General features: G+C 43.0%; 1 protein-coding gene across 1 annotated transcript in view; it reads right to left on the minus strand.

Annotated features, from left to right (window-relative positions):
* CACUL1 (CDK2 associated cullin domain 1) overlaps window positions 1–18,215 on the minus strand; it is a 74,799-nt gene that overhangs the window by 47,905 nt on the left and 8,679 nt on the right. The window contains exons 2-3 of the mRNA XM_055424557.2: window positions 1,702–1,828; window positions 501–603 (exon numbers count right to left, since the gene is read on the minus strand). Of these exons, the coding sequence (XP_055280532.1) occupies window positions 501–603; window positions 1,702–1,828 (230 nt within the window). The remainder of the gene's footprint in view (window positions 1–500; window positions 604–1,701; window positions 1,829–18,215) is intronic.

The raw sequence follows: 18,215 nt of genomic DNA on the forward strand, positions 1-18,215 counted from the left end.
CTAAAATGTGAACTTGCCCTGGAACAAAGATAGTACGTGACCTTCAAGCACTGGAAACTTTACTGAGGTGGGGAGGACCAGAGTGCCATCAAGAAGCCAAGTGCCTCCTTAAAATATTTCTGCAACTTGCCCCAGATTTTACAGCTGGGATGATGTTCATCTGTAGAGAGTTGACCAATAAAGCGCTAACTTCAGTTGTTAATATTAGCAAATATTAAAAACTGGTAGGCAAATAACGCTTCAAAGATAACAACAACAAAAAAAGTTCAGAAAAAATTAAAATATACACACGTTTATAATATAAAAGTCACCAAAGACTGAGGTTAACAGAACAAATAGGTTTTAAAGAAAAGAAATGCTGACATGGTTAATAAATGGAATTAAGGTCGGAAATACATGTAATCTAAACATGTCCACAGTTTATGTCAAATTTTCAAATTAATCTATTCCCAAGATGAAACAATTTGAAGAAGTAAAAATCAATACAATCAGTTCTTTACCTGCAGCTCCTTTGAGACTCGTTCTAAGTGGTTAGTTATCTTTTTAATCAGATCACTGTACATCTGCTCCGAGTGCTGCTGGCACACACATTTATACACACAACTGTGGGGAGGAGGGCAGACAGAAAAATCAATGATGACACACTTAATTCAGCCCAAGGTAAAGGCATACCCTCAATATACAACCACTGGTGAATTAATTCGGGCCTAACAAAGTGACCAATTGCAACTCTTAAACAAAAATGTACTCTGTCCCAATCAGTGTTCAGACAGAAGAGCCAGCACTGCCAGCTACAAAGAATCTTTCTGAGGATCCTATCAACTATTTTATCAGTACTAGATAACCTAATACTGGGTAATAATCTGAGTTTGACTATGATAACTACTTAAAAGTCGGCTTCTCTCTTTGACAACGAAAAGAAAGTGAAGTCGCTCAGTCGTCTCCAACTCTCTGCGACCCCATGGACTGTAGCCTACAAGGCTCCTCAGTCCATGGGATTTTCCAGGCATGAATACTGGAGTGGGTTGCCATTTCCTTCTCCAGCGGATCTTCCTGACCCAGGGATCGAACCTGGGTCTCCCAAATTGTAGGCAGACGCTTTACTGTCTGAGCCACCAGGGAAGCCCCATTAATGAACGTCAAAATAAGGAAGAGAGACTGATACACAGTACGAAGTTTCTAACTCACGAAAGTGTTTGCAATGTAACGCCTTTGTGATTCACTTGCGTAGAACAGCACAGCTGTCACTCCCTCCTCTTGTGACTGGGCTGATCTGACATCCCACCCCAGTCCTCACTAATGTGTTACTTTCACTTACCAGGAGCTGGGAAACAAAATCACCAAAGACAGGTAAACTTGTGTATCACAAACATCAATAGAACAAGCAAGCACCTCCCCATGAGACTAAAAAGACAGTTTTTTGTTTTTTTTTTTGCCTTTTTCACTGACCTCTATAATTTCTGCATTGTGTTTGGTGGGGGTGGCAGGCTGAGGTACAGTTAACAATACCTTGATTTGAAAACCAATTCTGAAGCAAGAAGTACAAATAAAACCCCCAATCCACAAGTGTGTAACATATAAATAATTTACAGAGCCTCACTGTATGTGTCATATATTATATGCATACATACTGTCATAATTGAATTTGTTGTGAATCTCAATATACCCTCTAAAATCCAAGCAAATAAAAGCTTGACTTACCTGTATATCTGTTCATAGGATATGGGGATATAGTCACCAGGACTCTGAGTTAAAAGCTGATCTATGGCACCATCCAATTTTGGCCAGTATGTGCTCTTATAATCTTCAATAGTTATAACATTCATTACTAAAAGTAAAAAGTAAGATGAATATTACCATGTGCCACATATAAAATAAACACAAATCACAGCAGTTTTTCAAATTCCTCTCACTAATTTTACATTGACGATCTATCACCTAAATACAACTCAATTATTATTTAATTTCCAATTTTAAAAGCCCAGTATGATCAGGGAATTTAAGCAGCCATTAATTAGGATTTTAAAAATTACGATACAAAAGAAAAAAAAACAAAAAACTGCTATAAATCTACCTATCATTAAAAATAACAAAACAAGCAATTCTCTCTGGTTCCCTTTGCAGTTTTCTGTGATGACTGGAGCATTCCTAACATGCACTGACCTTCAAATATACACTGTCCATGATGCGACAAGATGAGCTATTCATGAACCGCAATAAAGTTCTAGAAAACTTAACTTCTAATCAGTCTTTACAGAAACCCCTGGGAAAATCTACCTAAGGAAATGACTGTGGAGATTAAATTCCAAATGCTACAGTGCTAGAAACTTGCCAAGATTTTATGGCACCACCAGGAGCTCCTGGACATGACAATGGCTGTGATGTAGGCTCACATGATCCCACCCTTTAGATAAGTCCAACAGAAAAACGTTGAGGAACTGCAGCTGTACATTGAAGACTTACCTCATGCCTAATGGCTGGCTCTTATTCCTCCAGGATGGGTTTAGTAAAGCATTTATGTAACAGCCTGTCCTAACTGTGAAATCCAGGGGTGATGGGCACTTGACAGCAATGAAATGCTAATAGTGAAAAGAGCTACCCAAAGCACCTAAAATAACTTGCGTCTCAGGAGTCTCGATAGGAGCTAACAACTACTAGATCAGCCAATTTACTATTGAGTTTATCAGAAACCTGGGAGCAGAAGGCTGATTTCCCCAAGAAACACAGCTAATCACTGGCAGCGTACCAGGAAAAGCGAAGTCTTGATCTGGCATTTTTCTACATTAGTGTTAGTCACTCAGTTGTGTTGGACTCTGTGAGTCCATAGACTGTAGCCCACCAGCATCCTCTGTCCATGGGATTCTCCAGGCAAGAACACTCGAGTGGGTTGCCATCCCCTCCTCCAGGGGATCTTCCCGATCCAGGGGTCAAACCCAGGTCTCCTGCATTGCAGGCGGATTCTTTATCACCTAAGCCATAAGTCCATTTCCCAATTTTAGGTTCACTAAGGTTCAAGATGTTTCTCATATCTCTGTGGCACATCTATTGTGTTTGTTCAATATTTTCTTTAAATCAATTCACTTTTTTTTTTTTGGCTTAGGAAAGTTATGACCAACCTAGATAGTATATTAAAAAGCAGAGACATTACTTTGCCAACCAAGGTCCGTCTAGTCAAGGCAATGGTTTTTCCCGTGGTCATGTATGGATGTGAGAGTTGGACTGTGAAGAAGGCTGATCGCCGAAGAATCAATGCTTTGGAACTGTGGTGTTGGAGAAGACTCTTGAGAGTCCCTTATACTGCAAGGAGATCCAACCAGTCCATTCTAAAGGAGATCAATCCTGGATGTTCATTGGAGGGACTGATGCTAAAGCTGAAACTGCAATACTTTGGCCACCTCATGTGATGGGTTGACTCACTGGAAAAGACTCTGATGCTGGGAAAGGTTGGGGGCGGGAGGAGAAGGGGACGACCGAGAATGAGATGGCTGGATGGCATCACCGACTCTGTGGACATGGGTTTGAGTGTACTCCGGGAGTTGGTGATGGACAGGGAGGCCTGGCGTGCTGTGATTCATGGGGTCGCGGAGAGTCGGACACGACTGAGCGACTGAACTGAACTGAACTGAACTGATACCTAAAGGACACTTGAGTTAACTAGTGATTTACACAACATGGAATAATCTTAAATGTATTCTGCTAAGTGAAAGAATCAGACCAAAAAGGCTATATATATATATATATATATATATATGGTAAGACTCTCTTATTTAAGGCAAAACTGTAGGGAGGAAAATGGATCAGTAGCTGCCAGAGACTGGAAGGGGGACTGTCTACAAAGGGGAAGCAGGAGGAAACGTTTAAGACAATGGACTCTTTTGTATGGATACGTGGTGGCGGATACACCACTCCGTGCATTTCTCAAAACCAAAACTAATCACTATAAAAAGTACATTCACTGTATGGAAAAAAAAAATTCAACCAGGATGTAGTGGTAAAGATGGAATGTAAACTGTGACATATAAATCTAATTCACAAATGAATCACATAGCCGCCACTAAAAGAAAGGGCTGGGGTGGGGGGAATGGAGACAAAAGTAATGTTTTGACTACATATACGGCTAAGGACAAGAAGAACTGTACATGCGTGTGCACACACAGGCACACACACACAAAAGGCAGAAGACGGCCAGATCCTGGAGGGTCTTATGAGCAGTGGAAAGGCTCTGCCTTTCACTCTGAGTAAGAGAAGCAGGGTTTTGAGCAGCCAAGTTATGTAATCTTTGATTTTCTATGTATCATTCCAGCCGCCTTATGCAAGAAAGCTATGAGATGGTGGGGGGGTTGGACTATGAGAGAGCAGTGAGGGCAAGAGGAAAGGTCAGATTCTGTACATATTTTAAGGTAAAGCCAACAAGATTTGCTGATGGTTTGGATGTGGGATGTGAGAGAAGGGTCAAGGATGACTCCAAAGTTTTTAGCCTGAGCATCAAAGGATGGGGATGCCATTAACTAAGATGAGCAGGACGCAGGAGAAGTCCAGCACGTTTGGGAGTTGAAACTGCTGGGACCCCACTCACTTACTCTGCCCACAAAGGCCGTGGTGGACACCCAGCACTATATGCCACAGTGCTCTCTGGCTGCCATTGCTCTGCCTGAAAGAGGGGCAGGTTGGAAGTTCAAGAGAATTAACACCGCCAGGAGCCACCATCAAGTAATGACTAATGAGACCTCGGGCGCAAACCCCCAGCATCTCCCTTTACTCTGGGTGAGTGCCGCACCCACTCCCAAGTCCCCACTGGGAACACACTCCAGTCGCCATCGTGCTGACTTCTTTACTGGCCTCCTTACCATCCCTGACTCTCATCTCCACACTCTGACAGGTGCTTCCTAGAATCACCTCCTTGGGCATAAAACTACCCGTTCTTCAAACAAAACAAACAAAAAAACTCATCAAAAACAGAAAAGTAGTGCCATTGGCAATATACCCCATAAACAAAAATACAGTTATTAAATTCTAGTGAGGTCCTACTGCCTTGAAAGATTGAGTGAAGCTTGCTTTCCAGCAATAAAAGGGGATCAGCAGATGTTGCGAAGTGTTGCATGCTAGCTCCAAAATACCACCTTCCCATATGCCAAGTCCCTTCACTGTTTAACAACATTGTTAATCGGCTATACCCCAACACAAAACAAAAGTTTAAAGTTTGAAGAAAGAAACTGAAAATAACTGAAAACCAAAGAACTCACTATGTGATTCTAGGTTACTGAACTATCAGTGTGTGGGAGACAGTGGAGGACAGAGGAGCCTGGCGTGCTGCAGTCCATAGGGTCACAAAGAGTTGAACACAACTCAGTGACTGAACAACAATACAACATCAGTGTTCATCATCTAAACCACACCATACACCGGCTCCATGCCCAAAGCTGGGAACTGAAGAAGGTAACATGTTCAGATCAGAAAGAAAACTTCAAGTCCCAAAAGCCAAGAACGAACAGGCCAACCCATTGGCTCCTGGACAGCTCAGTTCAATGAACTCCACCCAGCAGTGTAGCTGGGGAGCCGCCTGCTTTCCAAGCACAGGTCCCACACTTCTACAAATCTCCAAGGCAAAGATCTGATGGAGGAAGAAGAATCTAAGATGTGAAGTCCCGTAGATGTAAGGACAAGATGAAGTCCCAGTACAGAAGCACAGATTTCTGATGCTTCTCGGATATCTTTCATGTGGCACTAAAAAAAAAACTCTGCTTTTAAATATCTTTGAGACTTTCAAACCAAAATGAAAAAGGCATAAGTCACAGGAGAAAATCTTAACTCCTATTTCCACATCTAAAAAGAAGTTATATCTATTTCCACATATATTTTGCTTGAAAAACAACAGAAAACCAATTCACTTACAAGCTACATATTATGCAGTGAATGCTCACAACCCCTCAAGACTCATGTGTTGAAATCCTAACCCCCAGAGTGATGGTATTAGGAGGTGGAGCCTTTGGGAGGTTTTCAGATCATGGGGGTGGATCCTCATGAATGGACTGAGTGACTCTAGAGAGTCCCCTCACCCTCTCCATGATATGAGGACCCAGGGAGAAGGTGGCCTTCTATGAACCAGGAAGCAGGCTCCCTCACCAGACTCCCAGTCTTCCGGGGCCTTGGATCCTGGACTTCTCATCTCCAGAAATGTGAGAGATAAGTAAGCCACCCTCTCTACAACAGTCTAGCCCAGCAGCATGAACGCTAGCTAACATGTGGCTTCTCAGGAGCCACCCAATCTTCACATAGTAGAAAGGAAAGCAGAACACAGATAAGCATCTGCCAGAGCTACAGGGAGTTTGAAGAATGAGCACTGGTTGGTTTTCATACCTTTAGCCAAAGATCAAGAAGGTTTTTCATATCACTCTGCGGTCAACACTTAAAATCAATCCCGACAACTTTTAAAATATTTAATTCCTTGCTAATGACAGGGAGGCCTGGCGTGCTGTGATTCATGGGGTCGCGGAGAGTCGGACACGACTGAGCGACTGAACTGAACTGAACTGAATCTCAACCCAATCTCTGATTTAAAACAAACCAAATAATATTAGCCATTTGTTTGGTTTATCTAACACTTGATACACACAGCCTCAAAGTGTGTGTGTGTGTGTGTGCGTGTGTGTGAGTGATCTAACACTTGATACACACAGCCTCAAAGTGTGTGTGTGTGTGTGTGTGTGTACACCCACACAGCCTTGAATTCTAAAAATAGATCCTCTTGTTAACAGAAACGTAAGCAATCCCTTTCAACTTTGCCCACAAAAAAGTTCAGACTAATCAAAAGAAATATAAAACACAGAACCTAAACAAAACCTAACTGAATTTTATCTAGGTTAGATTTCCCAGCTTGAAAAAAATGCACTAGTTTTCAAAGTGCCTAAAGAAGATATTCTAAACTCAAATGCCTACAAGGCCCAGGCCAGTAACATAGATGAGTAAAACAGACCTGGCACAAGAATAAAAAAGAGCTGTGAGCATTTCAATGAAGTGGAGAATACATATGCCCTCTAAGAGACATTCAGGTTCAAGAAATTTAAAACCCTACAGCCTCAAAACATCATGCCACAAGGCTTAAACTTTGAACCTCATAAGATAACAAGCTCACGCAGCCTACTGAGAAAGTACTACAACTGACCTTTACTAAAATAAAGTGAAATAAAAGCTGAAACACATGGAATAGCTGGAATCTGAGGTTCAGAAAGTACTGTCCGGTTGCTAATAAACGAGAAACTACTGGGGATATGTAATTCATACCAGGCAAGAATAATTATGTTCAACTTTCATACTTTGTTATCCAAGTAACTTATCAACACTTGACACATTATGTGTTAATTATCAATCTTCCTCAAACCAGACATAAGCCCTTTGGAGAAGGAATTCATTCAATGCTAGATCCCCAACTCCAAACTAGCACATGATAGGTATTCAATAATGCATGTGAAGCAAATGAATTTAATGGAAGACAAAATAAATGTTTAATATAAAAACAGTTTAAGGCATACTACTTATTAGTAGCTTTGGAATTAAAGTGCATTTGGTTTCACAGACTAAAGCAAACCAGGTAAGCCCTACCAGATATTCCTTTTGACTTTTTTTTTCCTTGTTATTTGTTTGTAAGGGGAGGATATATTCAGAAATTATAGCTGCTGCTGCTGCTGCTGCTGCTAAGTCACTTCAGTCGTGTCCGACTCTGTGTGACCCCATAGACGGAAGCCCACCAGGCTCCCCCGTCCCTGGGATTCTCCAGGCAAGAACACTGGAGTGGGTTGCCATTTCCTTCTCCAATGTGTGGAAGTGGAAAGTGAAAAGTGAAAGTGAAGTCGCTCAGTCGTGTCCGACCCTTAGCGACCCCACGGACTGCAGCCTACCAGGCTCCTCCATCCATGGGATTTTCTAGGCAATAGTACTGGAGTGGCTTGCCATTGCCTTCTCCGGAAATTATAGCAGGCATTATTAATTCATTCTAGATCTACTGCAAAGACTGGTCACTCCCTTCAATCAGTGGCTCCAAAAATGTGATACCAGAAGCAGCATCGGTACCACCTGGAAATTTGTTCATCTGATGTAAATGCACAACGCAGGCAGGCCCCAACTCAGACCTGTGGGGTCAGAAAAGGAGGGAGGGTGTAACGCATGATGCAGAAGAGAACCACTGCCCACTGCTCCTACTCCGCTCAGAACAGCCAGGGGTCACAGGCGTTCCTCTGTTCTCAACTGCTAGCATGTGGTTGTTGGGTCTGAACAACTTCAATCACAGAACAAACAAAGGTGCACGTGTAACAAAGAAAACAATTTAAAGGGCAGCGAGTCAAAAAAGCCTTCAAGTTCTAGTCTTCCATTCCCTTCTCCCCACCAAAAAAGCCACCTTCATTAAGAACTGGCTCCTCAAGGAGAATATAGTATTGGCAATTATGAAATAAATTAAGCCAAATTAAACAGGCTAAATTATGTCTCAAGCATAATGACTTTTTAGATTAACTACAACTAATTACAATGAGATAATCTGACAGGTCAACTAGGAGAAAAAAGATTTGGCTAGGGTACACGATTTAAGAGAAAAATTATGATTTCTTGTGGTCACAGTGTGCCCATCTATCAATAACAATCTTGTAAATCTGTGTGGTCTAAAACTTTACCCCCTGGTAGAATATTCTTCTCCCTCCAACATAAGGGGAAGTCTGAAATCTTTCAAGCAATGGAGAAAGAGAACAAATCCTGTAGAAAGGGGAGAAGCCTTTGGGGAAAAAGAACAGTCAGAGTGGAAGAGAATTAGAATCAGAATAAGGTGGTGCAGTTTAACAAATAAATGGAGTTTTACTCTTTCTTTAAAAAAAAAAAAAAAAATCCCAGTTACTTATTTCTCTCAATAGGAAAATAACTTGATCCAAGCAAAGAAAACAGTAGTTTAGCTGCTCCCAAGAGAACTGCCCAGTTGGGGGAAAAAACAGTAAAAGAAGTTACCAAATCCTTTAAATATATTTTTCCACATTAGAAGGGAAAAAACAAAACCTGTACCAGCTACTCAAGTATATTTGATTCACCATTAAAAGATGATAGCTAATGTTAAATGCTAATAAAGGAATTGTTTCTAAAGTAAGCTAAAACTTTTTAAGAGCTGCATACTCTATGGGGAGTTTATATGTTTTAAGTTCTAAGTTGCATGTGTCTGGGAAGTTTCTAAGTTTTAGGGTATATGGTTTATATAACTTAATTTAAACACTATGAACAATATAAGTTCATATAGATCATTAATGTGATCATTAAGAAGTCATTCTTTGTAATGTTGTTATAGCCATGGAAACACTGAGTTACATTCATGTAAACAAATAACTAGATTAACATTTTGGTCCAGAAAAGAACTGTAAGATAAAGACACTGGAGCCTTGGAAGAAAAGCTATGACAAACTCAGAGTATTAAAAAGTAGAGACATGCATATTAAAAAGTAGAGACATCACTTTGCCCACAAAGGTCCGTCTAGTCAAAGCTATGGTTTTTCCAGTAGTCATGTATGGATGTGATAGTTGTACCATAAAGAAGGTTGAGCACCGAAGAACTGATGCTTTCAAACTGTGGTGCTGGAGAAGACTCCTGAGAGTCCCATGGTCAGCAAGGAAATCCAACCAGTCCATCCTAAAGGAAATCAACCCTGAATATTCATTGGAAGGACTGATGCTGAAGCAGAATACTCTGGTCACGTGATGAGAACAGCCAACTCTGGAAAAGACCCTGATGCTGGGAAGATTGAGGGCAGGAAAAAGTGATGACAGAGGATGACATGGTTGGATAGCATTACCCACTCAATGGACACAAGTTTGAGCAAACTCCTGGAGTTAGTGAAGAACAGGGAAGCCAAGCCAGGTGTGCTGCAGTCCATGGAGTCACAAAGAGTCAGACATGACTGAGTGACTGAACAACTATATGAAACGATATAACCTGCTTTGCCTTGCTTCAAATGACATGTTTCTTTTCCCAAACACCGTAAAACTTACACAGAAACACATTCCACTATTATTTTACTCAATTTGAGAAAATGTAATAGAAGGGCTTCCCTGGTGGCTCAGAGGTTAAAGCGTCTGCCTGCAATGCGGGAGGCCTGGGTTTGATCCCTGGGTCAGGAAGATCCCCTGGAGAAGGAAATGGCAACCAACTCCAGTATTCTTGCCTGGAGAATCCCATGGAAGGAGGAGCCTGGTAGGCTACAGTCCATGGGATCACAAAGAGTCGGACACGACTGAGCGACTTCACTTCACTTCACTTCACTTCAATAGAAGGGTTGGGGCTTCCCTGGTAGCTCAGCTGGTAAAGAATCCGCCTGCAATGCAGGAGACCCTGGTTCAATACCTGGGTCATGAAGCTCCCCTGGAAAAGGGATAGGCTACCCACTCCAGTATTCTTGGGCTTCCCTGGTGGCTCAGACAGTAAAGAATCTGCCTGCAATGCAAGAGATATAGGTTTGATCCCTGCGTTGGGAAGATCCCCTGGAGGAGGGCATGGCAACCCACTCCAGTATTCTTGCCTGGAGAATCCCATGGACAGAGGAAACTGGAGGGCTACAGTCCATGGGGTCGCAGCGAGTCGGACACGACTGAGCAACTAAGCACACAGCAAAATAGAACAGTAGAAAATTTCTTCATCATTACTATGTTACAAACAGAAAACAGCCGCTGTGGCCTACAAGCAAGATCGAAATCGACATAACTTTAGAATAATTCCTGCACATTATTCCACAATTATAATATCACACTTGAGCCTGTGACAGAATTTCCACAATCAACATGTTATTTATGAAAGAACATATATGAAAACGGTCAAGTGCTATCAATATATCGTTTATGGCTCCAACTCCAACTAATCCCAAATCTCCCCATGTTCAAATAGAAAGCATCTGCTCAACTGAGATTCCACAGGTGTGAACTATGCTAACTTAACTGCAGGTCTGTCACAGTTTTAAAATCCTGCTACTTCTTGAAAGATTTAAAGTCAATTCTCCATGGCATTGACACCAGGAAAGTAACTGCAGTAAGAGCAGAAGGCAGGGCGCCCTGAGGGGGAAACACCAACAGGTGAGCTAACCTTGCCCTGCAGAACCCTGAGAAGTTCACAGGAGGACACTGAGCAAGGTTAGAGACAGAGAGTTGGTGGGTGGAGCGGGAAGGGTGAAGACTGGTTACAAATCTGTAGACTAAACAATGAGAAAGAGAAGGATCATTCTGCACAGAAACTGGAAGATAAGAGCTTGGGACTCCAGGACAAGATACACGGTAGGTGGGTGCGTGGGTGGGAAGCTCAGGGCTTGGTGGGTTGAACTGAAGTCAAAAGTCAAAAAAAGAAATGCTCAAACATCCAACCCTGCCCCTTTTCTTTAATTCTAGAATATCACTGGCAAGGAGTAATGTCTTTACTTCCTATTTGGCAGTTCACCCAAGAAAACAGCAGTTCTGCATCCAATTAGCCTACAGCGAAGGCCAATACTTACTAGGGCAAAGTCCCTTGTAAACAAAGAGTTACCAATTAGCCTTTTCACTTTTAAATATGAATAGCTGGCAAAGGATCACCAAAATGTGCAAGGTTTCAGACAGAAGAGACCAAAACAAACAAAAATTGCAAAAAACATAAAAGCAAAGATAATCAAGAGACTAAAAGAAAACTTAAAAAAAAAAACTTTATAATTAATATGCTCAGAGAAAACAAAAATTTTAAATGGTGATGAAAAAGAAGCAATCCAAACACTCTTAAGATTAAAAATACAGCCACTGTTAAAAATCCAACAGAAAACATCAAGAAATTCTCCCTGAGTTTAGAGAAATAGAATATACTGAAAAATAGTTAACAGACTTAGAAGATTAAGGCAGGAAATTTGACTACAAATAATTCCAGATAACAGAGAGAATATAAAGGGAGAAAAACACTAACTCACTAACCTAAAAAAGCATCCCGATAACTTTCTCAAGGGAAAAAAGCCACATGTAAAACAACAAGAATAAAAATTGTACCTAAATTCTCCACTGTAACACTGCAAACTTAAAAGTAAAGGAAGCAACAGTTCAAAAATTATTTACGTAAGAATTCTCAACCCAAACTATTATCCATACACATTTTTCTCAAGAGTTTGCTAGAAGATATGTTTTTCACAGACACACACGAATATACCAGTAAAAACGAAGACATGAAGTGAGGTAGCTGAGATGGCAGAGTAGAAAAATCCTGAATTCATCCCTTCTGCCATGGATACACCAAAATTACAGCTCCTTACAGAGATGCTATCTAGGAGAACGGCCCAAAAACTAGCAGAAAAGCTACTCCACGACTACACACCTAAAGAAAGAATCACAACGAGCCGAGTAAGAGGAGACGCAGTACACTCAGTACTCACAATTCCAAGTCAGGGATCCACAAATGGGAGGAATATCACAATCACAAAGGGTCTCTCCAAGGGGCGAGGCTACTGAGCCCACCTCAGGCTCTCCCACCCAGGGCTCCTGCACCAGGAAGACGAGCCCCAGAACCTCTGGCTTTGAAAAGCAGCAGGGCTTGTGTTCAGAAGAGCCTAACCACTTGCTGATCCTGGAGAGCCCCCTGGAAAGGCAGGAGGCAAACCGGAACTCACCCTGGGGGTGGAGATGCTGGCAGCAGCCATTTGGGGGCGCTCCTTCTACCAAAGTAACACAGCCCTGGCAAGTGACACTTTGGAATCCTCCCTTAGCTTATTAGTGCTAGGGGCTTACCTGCCCACCAGCAGGCGAGCCCCAGGCCCAAGGCCAGGCAGACAGCAGGCCTACCTCACCCTCCAGCAGGCTTGCACCCACCACATGAGGCAGGCTTCACAGCCAGGCTGGGGGCCAGTGCCACCCACCAGTGCACCAACCACAGAAGCCCCACCATAAGAGAAGGGTGCAGGCAACCCTATGGGGGCACCCCTAGAATATCTGACTCTGGTGATCGCAAAGTGTGCTGCTCAGACCCACAGGATGTCTCCTACATGAGGCCATCGCTCCAAGACAGGGAAATGTAACCAACCTACCTAACACAGTGAACTGGGCAAAATGAGCAGAGGAACATGCTCCAAAGAAACAAGAAAAACCTCAGAAAAAGAACTAGATGAAGTGGAGATACACAATCTACTCAATAGAGTTCAAGGTAATGATCATAAAGACGCAATGGCAAGCCACTCCAGTACTCAGTTCAGTTCAGTTCAGTCGCTCAGTCGTGTCCGACTCTCCGCGACCCCATGAATCACAGCACGCCAGGCCTCCCTGTCCATCACCAACTCCCGGAGTACACTCAAACTCATGTCCACAGAGTCGGTGATGCCATCCAGCCATCTCATTCTCCGTCGTCCCCTTCTCCTCCCGCCCCCAACCTTTCCCAGCATCAGAGTCTTTTCCAGTGAGTCAGCTCGTCGCATGAGGTGGCCAAAGTATTGCAGTTTCAGCTTTAGCATCAGTCCTTCCAATGAACATCCAGGATTGATCTCCTTTAGAATGGACTGGTTGGATCTCCTTGCAGTATAAGGGACTCTCAAGAGTCTTCTCCACAGTTCAAAAGCATCGATTCTTCGGCGATCAGCTTTCTTCACAGTCCAGCTCTCACATCCATACATGACCACGGGAAAAACCATTGCCTTGACTAGACGGACCTTGGTTGGCAAAGTAATGTCTCTGCTTTTTAATATACTATCAAGGTTGGTCATAACTTTCCTTCCAAGGAGTAAGCGTCTTTTAATTTCATGGCTGCAATCAGCATCTGCAGTGATTTTGGAGCCCAAAAAAACAAAGTCTGACACTGTTTCCACTGTTTTTCCATCTATTTCCCATGAAGTGATGGGACCAGATGCCATGATCTTTGTTTTCTGAATGTTGAGCTTCAAGCCAACCTTTTCACTCTCCTCTTTCACTTTCATCAAGAGGCTTTTGAGTTCCTCTTCACTTTCTGCCATAAGGGTAGTGTCATCTGCATATCTGAGGTTATTGATATTTCTCCCAGCAATCTTGATTCCAGCTTGTGCTTCTTCCAGCCCAGCGTTCCTCATGATGTACTCTGTATATAAGTTAAATAAGCAAGGTGACAATATACAACCTTGACGTACACCTTTTCCTATTTGGAACCAGTCTGTTGTTCCATGTCCAGTTCTAACTGTTGCTTCCTGACCTGCATACAGGTTTCTCAAGAGGCAGGTCAGGTGGTCCGGGATTCCCATCTCTTTCAGAATGTTCCACAGTTTATTGTGATCCACACAGTCAAAGGCTTTGGCATAGTCAATGAAGCAGAAATAGATGTTTTCCTGAAACTCTCTTGCTTTCTCCATGATCCAGCGGATGTTGGCAATTTGATCTCTGGTGCCTCTGCCTTTTCTAAAACCTGAAGCAGAAGATATTAAGAAGAGATGGCAGGAATACACAGAAGAACTGTACAAAAAAGATCTTCACGACCAAGATAGTCACGATAATGTGATCACTGACCTAGAGCCAGACATCTTGGAATGTGAAGTCAAGTGGGCCTTAGAAAGCATCACTACTAACAAAGCTAGTGGAGGTGATGGAATTCCAGTTGAGCTATTTCAAGTCTTGAAAGATGATGCTGTGAAAGTGCTGCACTCAATATGCCAGCAGATTTGGAAAACTCAGCAGTGGCCACAGGACTGGAAGAGGTCAGTCTTCATTCCAATCCCAAAGAAAGGCAATGCCAAAGAATGCTCAAACTACCGGACAATTGCACTCATCTCACACGCTAGTAAAGTCATGCTCAAAATTCTCCAAGCCAGGCTTCAGCAATATGTAAACTGTGAACTCCAGTACTATTGCCTAGAAAATCCCATGGATAAAGGAGCCTGGTAGGCGGCAGTCCGTGGGGTCGCTAAGGGTTGGACACGACTGAGCGACTTCACTTTCACTTTTCACTTTCACACATTGGAGAAGGAAATGGCAACCCACTCCAGTGTTCTTGCGTAGAAAATCCCATGGATGGGGGAGCCTGGTGGGCTTCCGTCTATGGGGTCACACAGAGTCGGACACGACTGAAGTGACTTAGCAGCAGCAACTCAGAAGAATAGATAAACATGGTAAGATTTTAAATTCCAAAATGGGAAAGGAGTATTTCAAGGCTGTATATTATCACCCTGCTTATTTTAACTTCTATGCAGGCAGAGTACATCATGAGAAATGCTGGTCTGGATGAAGCACAAGCTGGAATCAAGACTGCCAGGAAAGAAAGTGAAAGTGAAGTCGCTCAGTCGTGCCTGACTCTTTGCGACCCCATGGACTGTAGCCTACCATGCTCCTCCGTCCATGGGATTTTCCATGCAAGAGTACTGGGATGGGTTGCCGTTTCCTTCTCCAGAGGATCTTCCCAACCCAGGGATCCAACCTGGGTCTCCCGCATTGTAGGCAGATGCTTTCCCATCTGGGCCACCAGACTGCTGGGAGAAATATCAATAACCTCTGATATGCAGATGACACCACCCTTATGGCAGAAAGCGAAGAGGAACTAAAGAGCCTCTTGATGAAAGTGAAAGAGGAGAGTGAAATAGCTGGCTTAAATAAAACTCAACATTCAAAAAACGAAAATCATGGTATCTGATCCCATCACTTCATGGCAAATAGATGGGGAAACAATGGAAACAGTGAGAGACTTTATTTTCTCAGGCTCCAAAATCACTGCAGACGGTGGGTGACTGTGCCAAGAATTTAAAAGACGCTTGCTCCTTGGAAGAAAAGCTATGACCACCTAGACAGCATATTAAAAAGCATAAACATTACTTTGCCAACAAAGGTCCATCTAGTCAAAGCTATGGTTGTCCCAGTGGTCATGTATAGATGTGAGAAGTGGACCATAAAGAAAGCTGAAAGCCAAAGAATTGATGCTTTTGAACTGTGGTGTTGGAGAAGACTCTTGACAATCCCTTGGACTGCAAGGAGATCCAACCAGTCAATCCTAAAGAAGATCAATTCTGAATATTCATTGGAAGGACTGATGTTGAAGCTGAAGCTCCAATACTTGGGCCATCGGATGCAAAGAACTGCCTCATTTGAAAAGACCCTGATGCTGGGAAAGACTGAAGGCAGGAGGAGGAGGGGATGACAGAGGATGAGGTGGTTGGATGGCATCACTGACTCATGGACATGAGTTTGAGCAAGCTCCGGGAGTTAGTGATGGACAGGGAGGCCTGGCGTGCTGCAGTCCATGGGGTCGCAAGGAGTCAGACACAACTGATCTGAAGGTTTTAAAAGTTAGAGAATACTGAGAATCAAGCAGACCCTAAGAATACAGTAACTTAAATTAAAAATGCACTAGAGGCAATCAACAGTAGATGAGGTAAAAGAGAGTAACCAACTGGTGATCTGGGAAGATAACAGTAGAAATCACCCAAGCTGAGCAGAAATGAAACTTCTGTTTCAGTACTGCCAAAAAAGAAAAAAAAAGACCCTGATGATGGGGAAGACTGAAGGCAAAAGGAGAAGGGGATGACAGAGGATGAGGTGGTTAAATTGCATCACTGACTCAATGGACATGAATTTGAGCAAACTCAGGAAGATGGTGAAGGACAGGGAAGCCTGGCATGCTGCAGTTCATAGAGTCGCAAAGAGTTGGACACAACTTTTGAGACCGAACAAGTCCCTGCTGCTAAGTCGCTTCAGTCGTGTCCGACTCTGTGTGACCCCATAGACGGAAGCCCACCAGGCTCCCCCGTCCCTGGGATTCTCCAGGCAAGAACACTGGAGTGGGTTGCCATTTCCTTCTCCAATGTGTGAAAGTGAAAGTGAAGTCGCTCAGTCATGTCCGACCCTTAGCGACCCCACAGACTGCAGCCTACCAGGCTCCTCCATCCATGGGATTTTCTAGGCAAGAGTACTGGAGTGGCTTGCCATTGCCTTCTCCGGAACAAGTCCCTAGATATTTCCAAAATCTGAAACCGCCTCTGTTCCAATCCTTAATTTGCTCAGGCTGTCACATCTCTTGTCACTGCAAGCCCCTAACCAATCTCTATGTTTCCATTTACTCTCCTTTCTAATAGAACACACTAAGACAAATTTTACCAAGGTGACTCCCTGTGGCTCCTGTTCCCACAGAAGAGAATCCCACCTCTAACCTGGCATGCCCTTTGCATCTAGACCTTTCTATTCATCCAGGTTTAATCTGTGCCACTCCCTTCTCACACTCTATGTTCCTACAGTAATTGCAACTCTGAGTTTTCCACACAGGCTTCTCTCTCTGCAAAGGAAGTCTCTTCAAGCCCAACTCTGCCACCTCACTCCTCCCAATAAACTTGTTCATTTTCAAAGATTCTTTTTCCCTCTGTGCTACCATGGACATACACAACTTTACTACAGCATTTAATTATAACGTATCACAATCATCTGTCCATCAACTGCCATGCTAAATTCTGTCTCATTCATCACGAGAAGCTAAAATATTACCTTGGCATACAGAAGACAATAAATATCTGTTAGATAAAATGCCATCCTAGTCAGCACACCTGCAACTACAAATTACTACTCCTCTATCTGTAGAGGTTAACAGCCAAATAACCACAAACGATGAAAGAAATATGAAAGGCCAGTTTGCTCTGCCAAGACATATTACCAAAGAATACCCAAAACAACTTTTTATATAGCTTTTAACAATTTACAATGTGATTATATCAATGTATGGTCTGCAGCTTACAGAGTTACAGTTTCTAAAGAGGAAGGAAACAGTACTCATTTTCTTGAAGGATTTGGGACTGGGCCTTACATAAACATTACAATGGATTTCTCTTACAGTTTCATCAATGTCACTTGTACAATTTATATCAAAAAATAGCAAGACAAGGGACTTCCCTGGTGGCCCAGTAGTTAAGAATCCATCTGCCAATGCAGGAGACATGGGTTCAACCCCTGGTACGGGAGGATCCCACATGCCTGGGAGAAACTAAGCCCATAGGCCACAACTAGAGCCTGTGCTCGCGAATTCGCAAGCCATACCTACTGAGCCCCCGGGCCGCATCTATTGAAACTCTCATGCCTAGAGCCTGTGCTCCACAGCAAGAGAAGTCACCACCGTGATAAACCCACACACCCGCAATGAAGAGTAGCCGCGGGTCACGGCAACTAGAGAAAGCCCACACCCAGCAATAAGAACCCTGCGCGTCTATAAATAAATAAATAAAGGCGAGAAAAGATCCCCAATGAGATCCTGAAATTCGGACAAT

The sequence above is a fragment of the Moschus berezovskii genome, chromosome 12 (assembly GCF_049115385.1).
Source record: "Moschus berezovskii isolate FMDL1 chromosome 12, NW_MosBer_1.0, whole genome shotgun sequence".
Lineage (NCBI taxonomy): Eukaryota > Metazoa > Chordata > Mammalia > Artiodactyla > Moschidae > Moschus > Moschus berezovskii.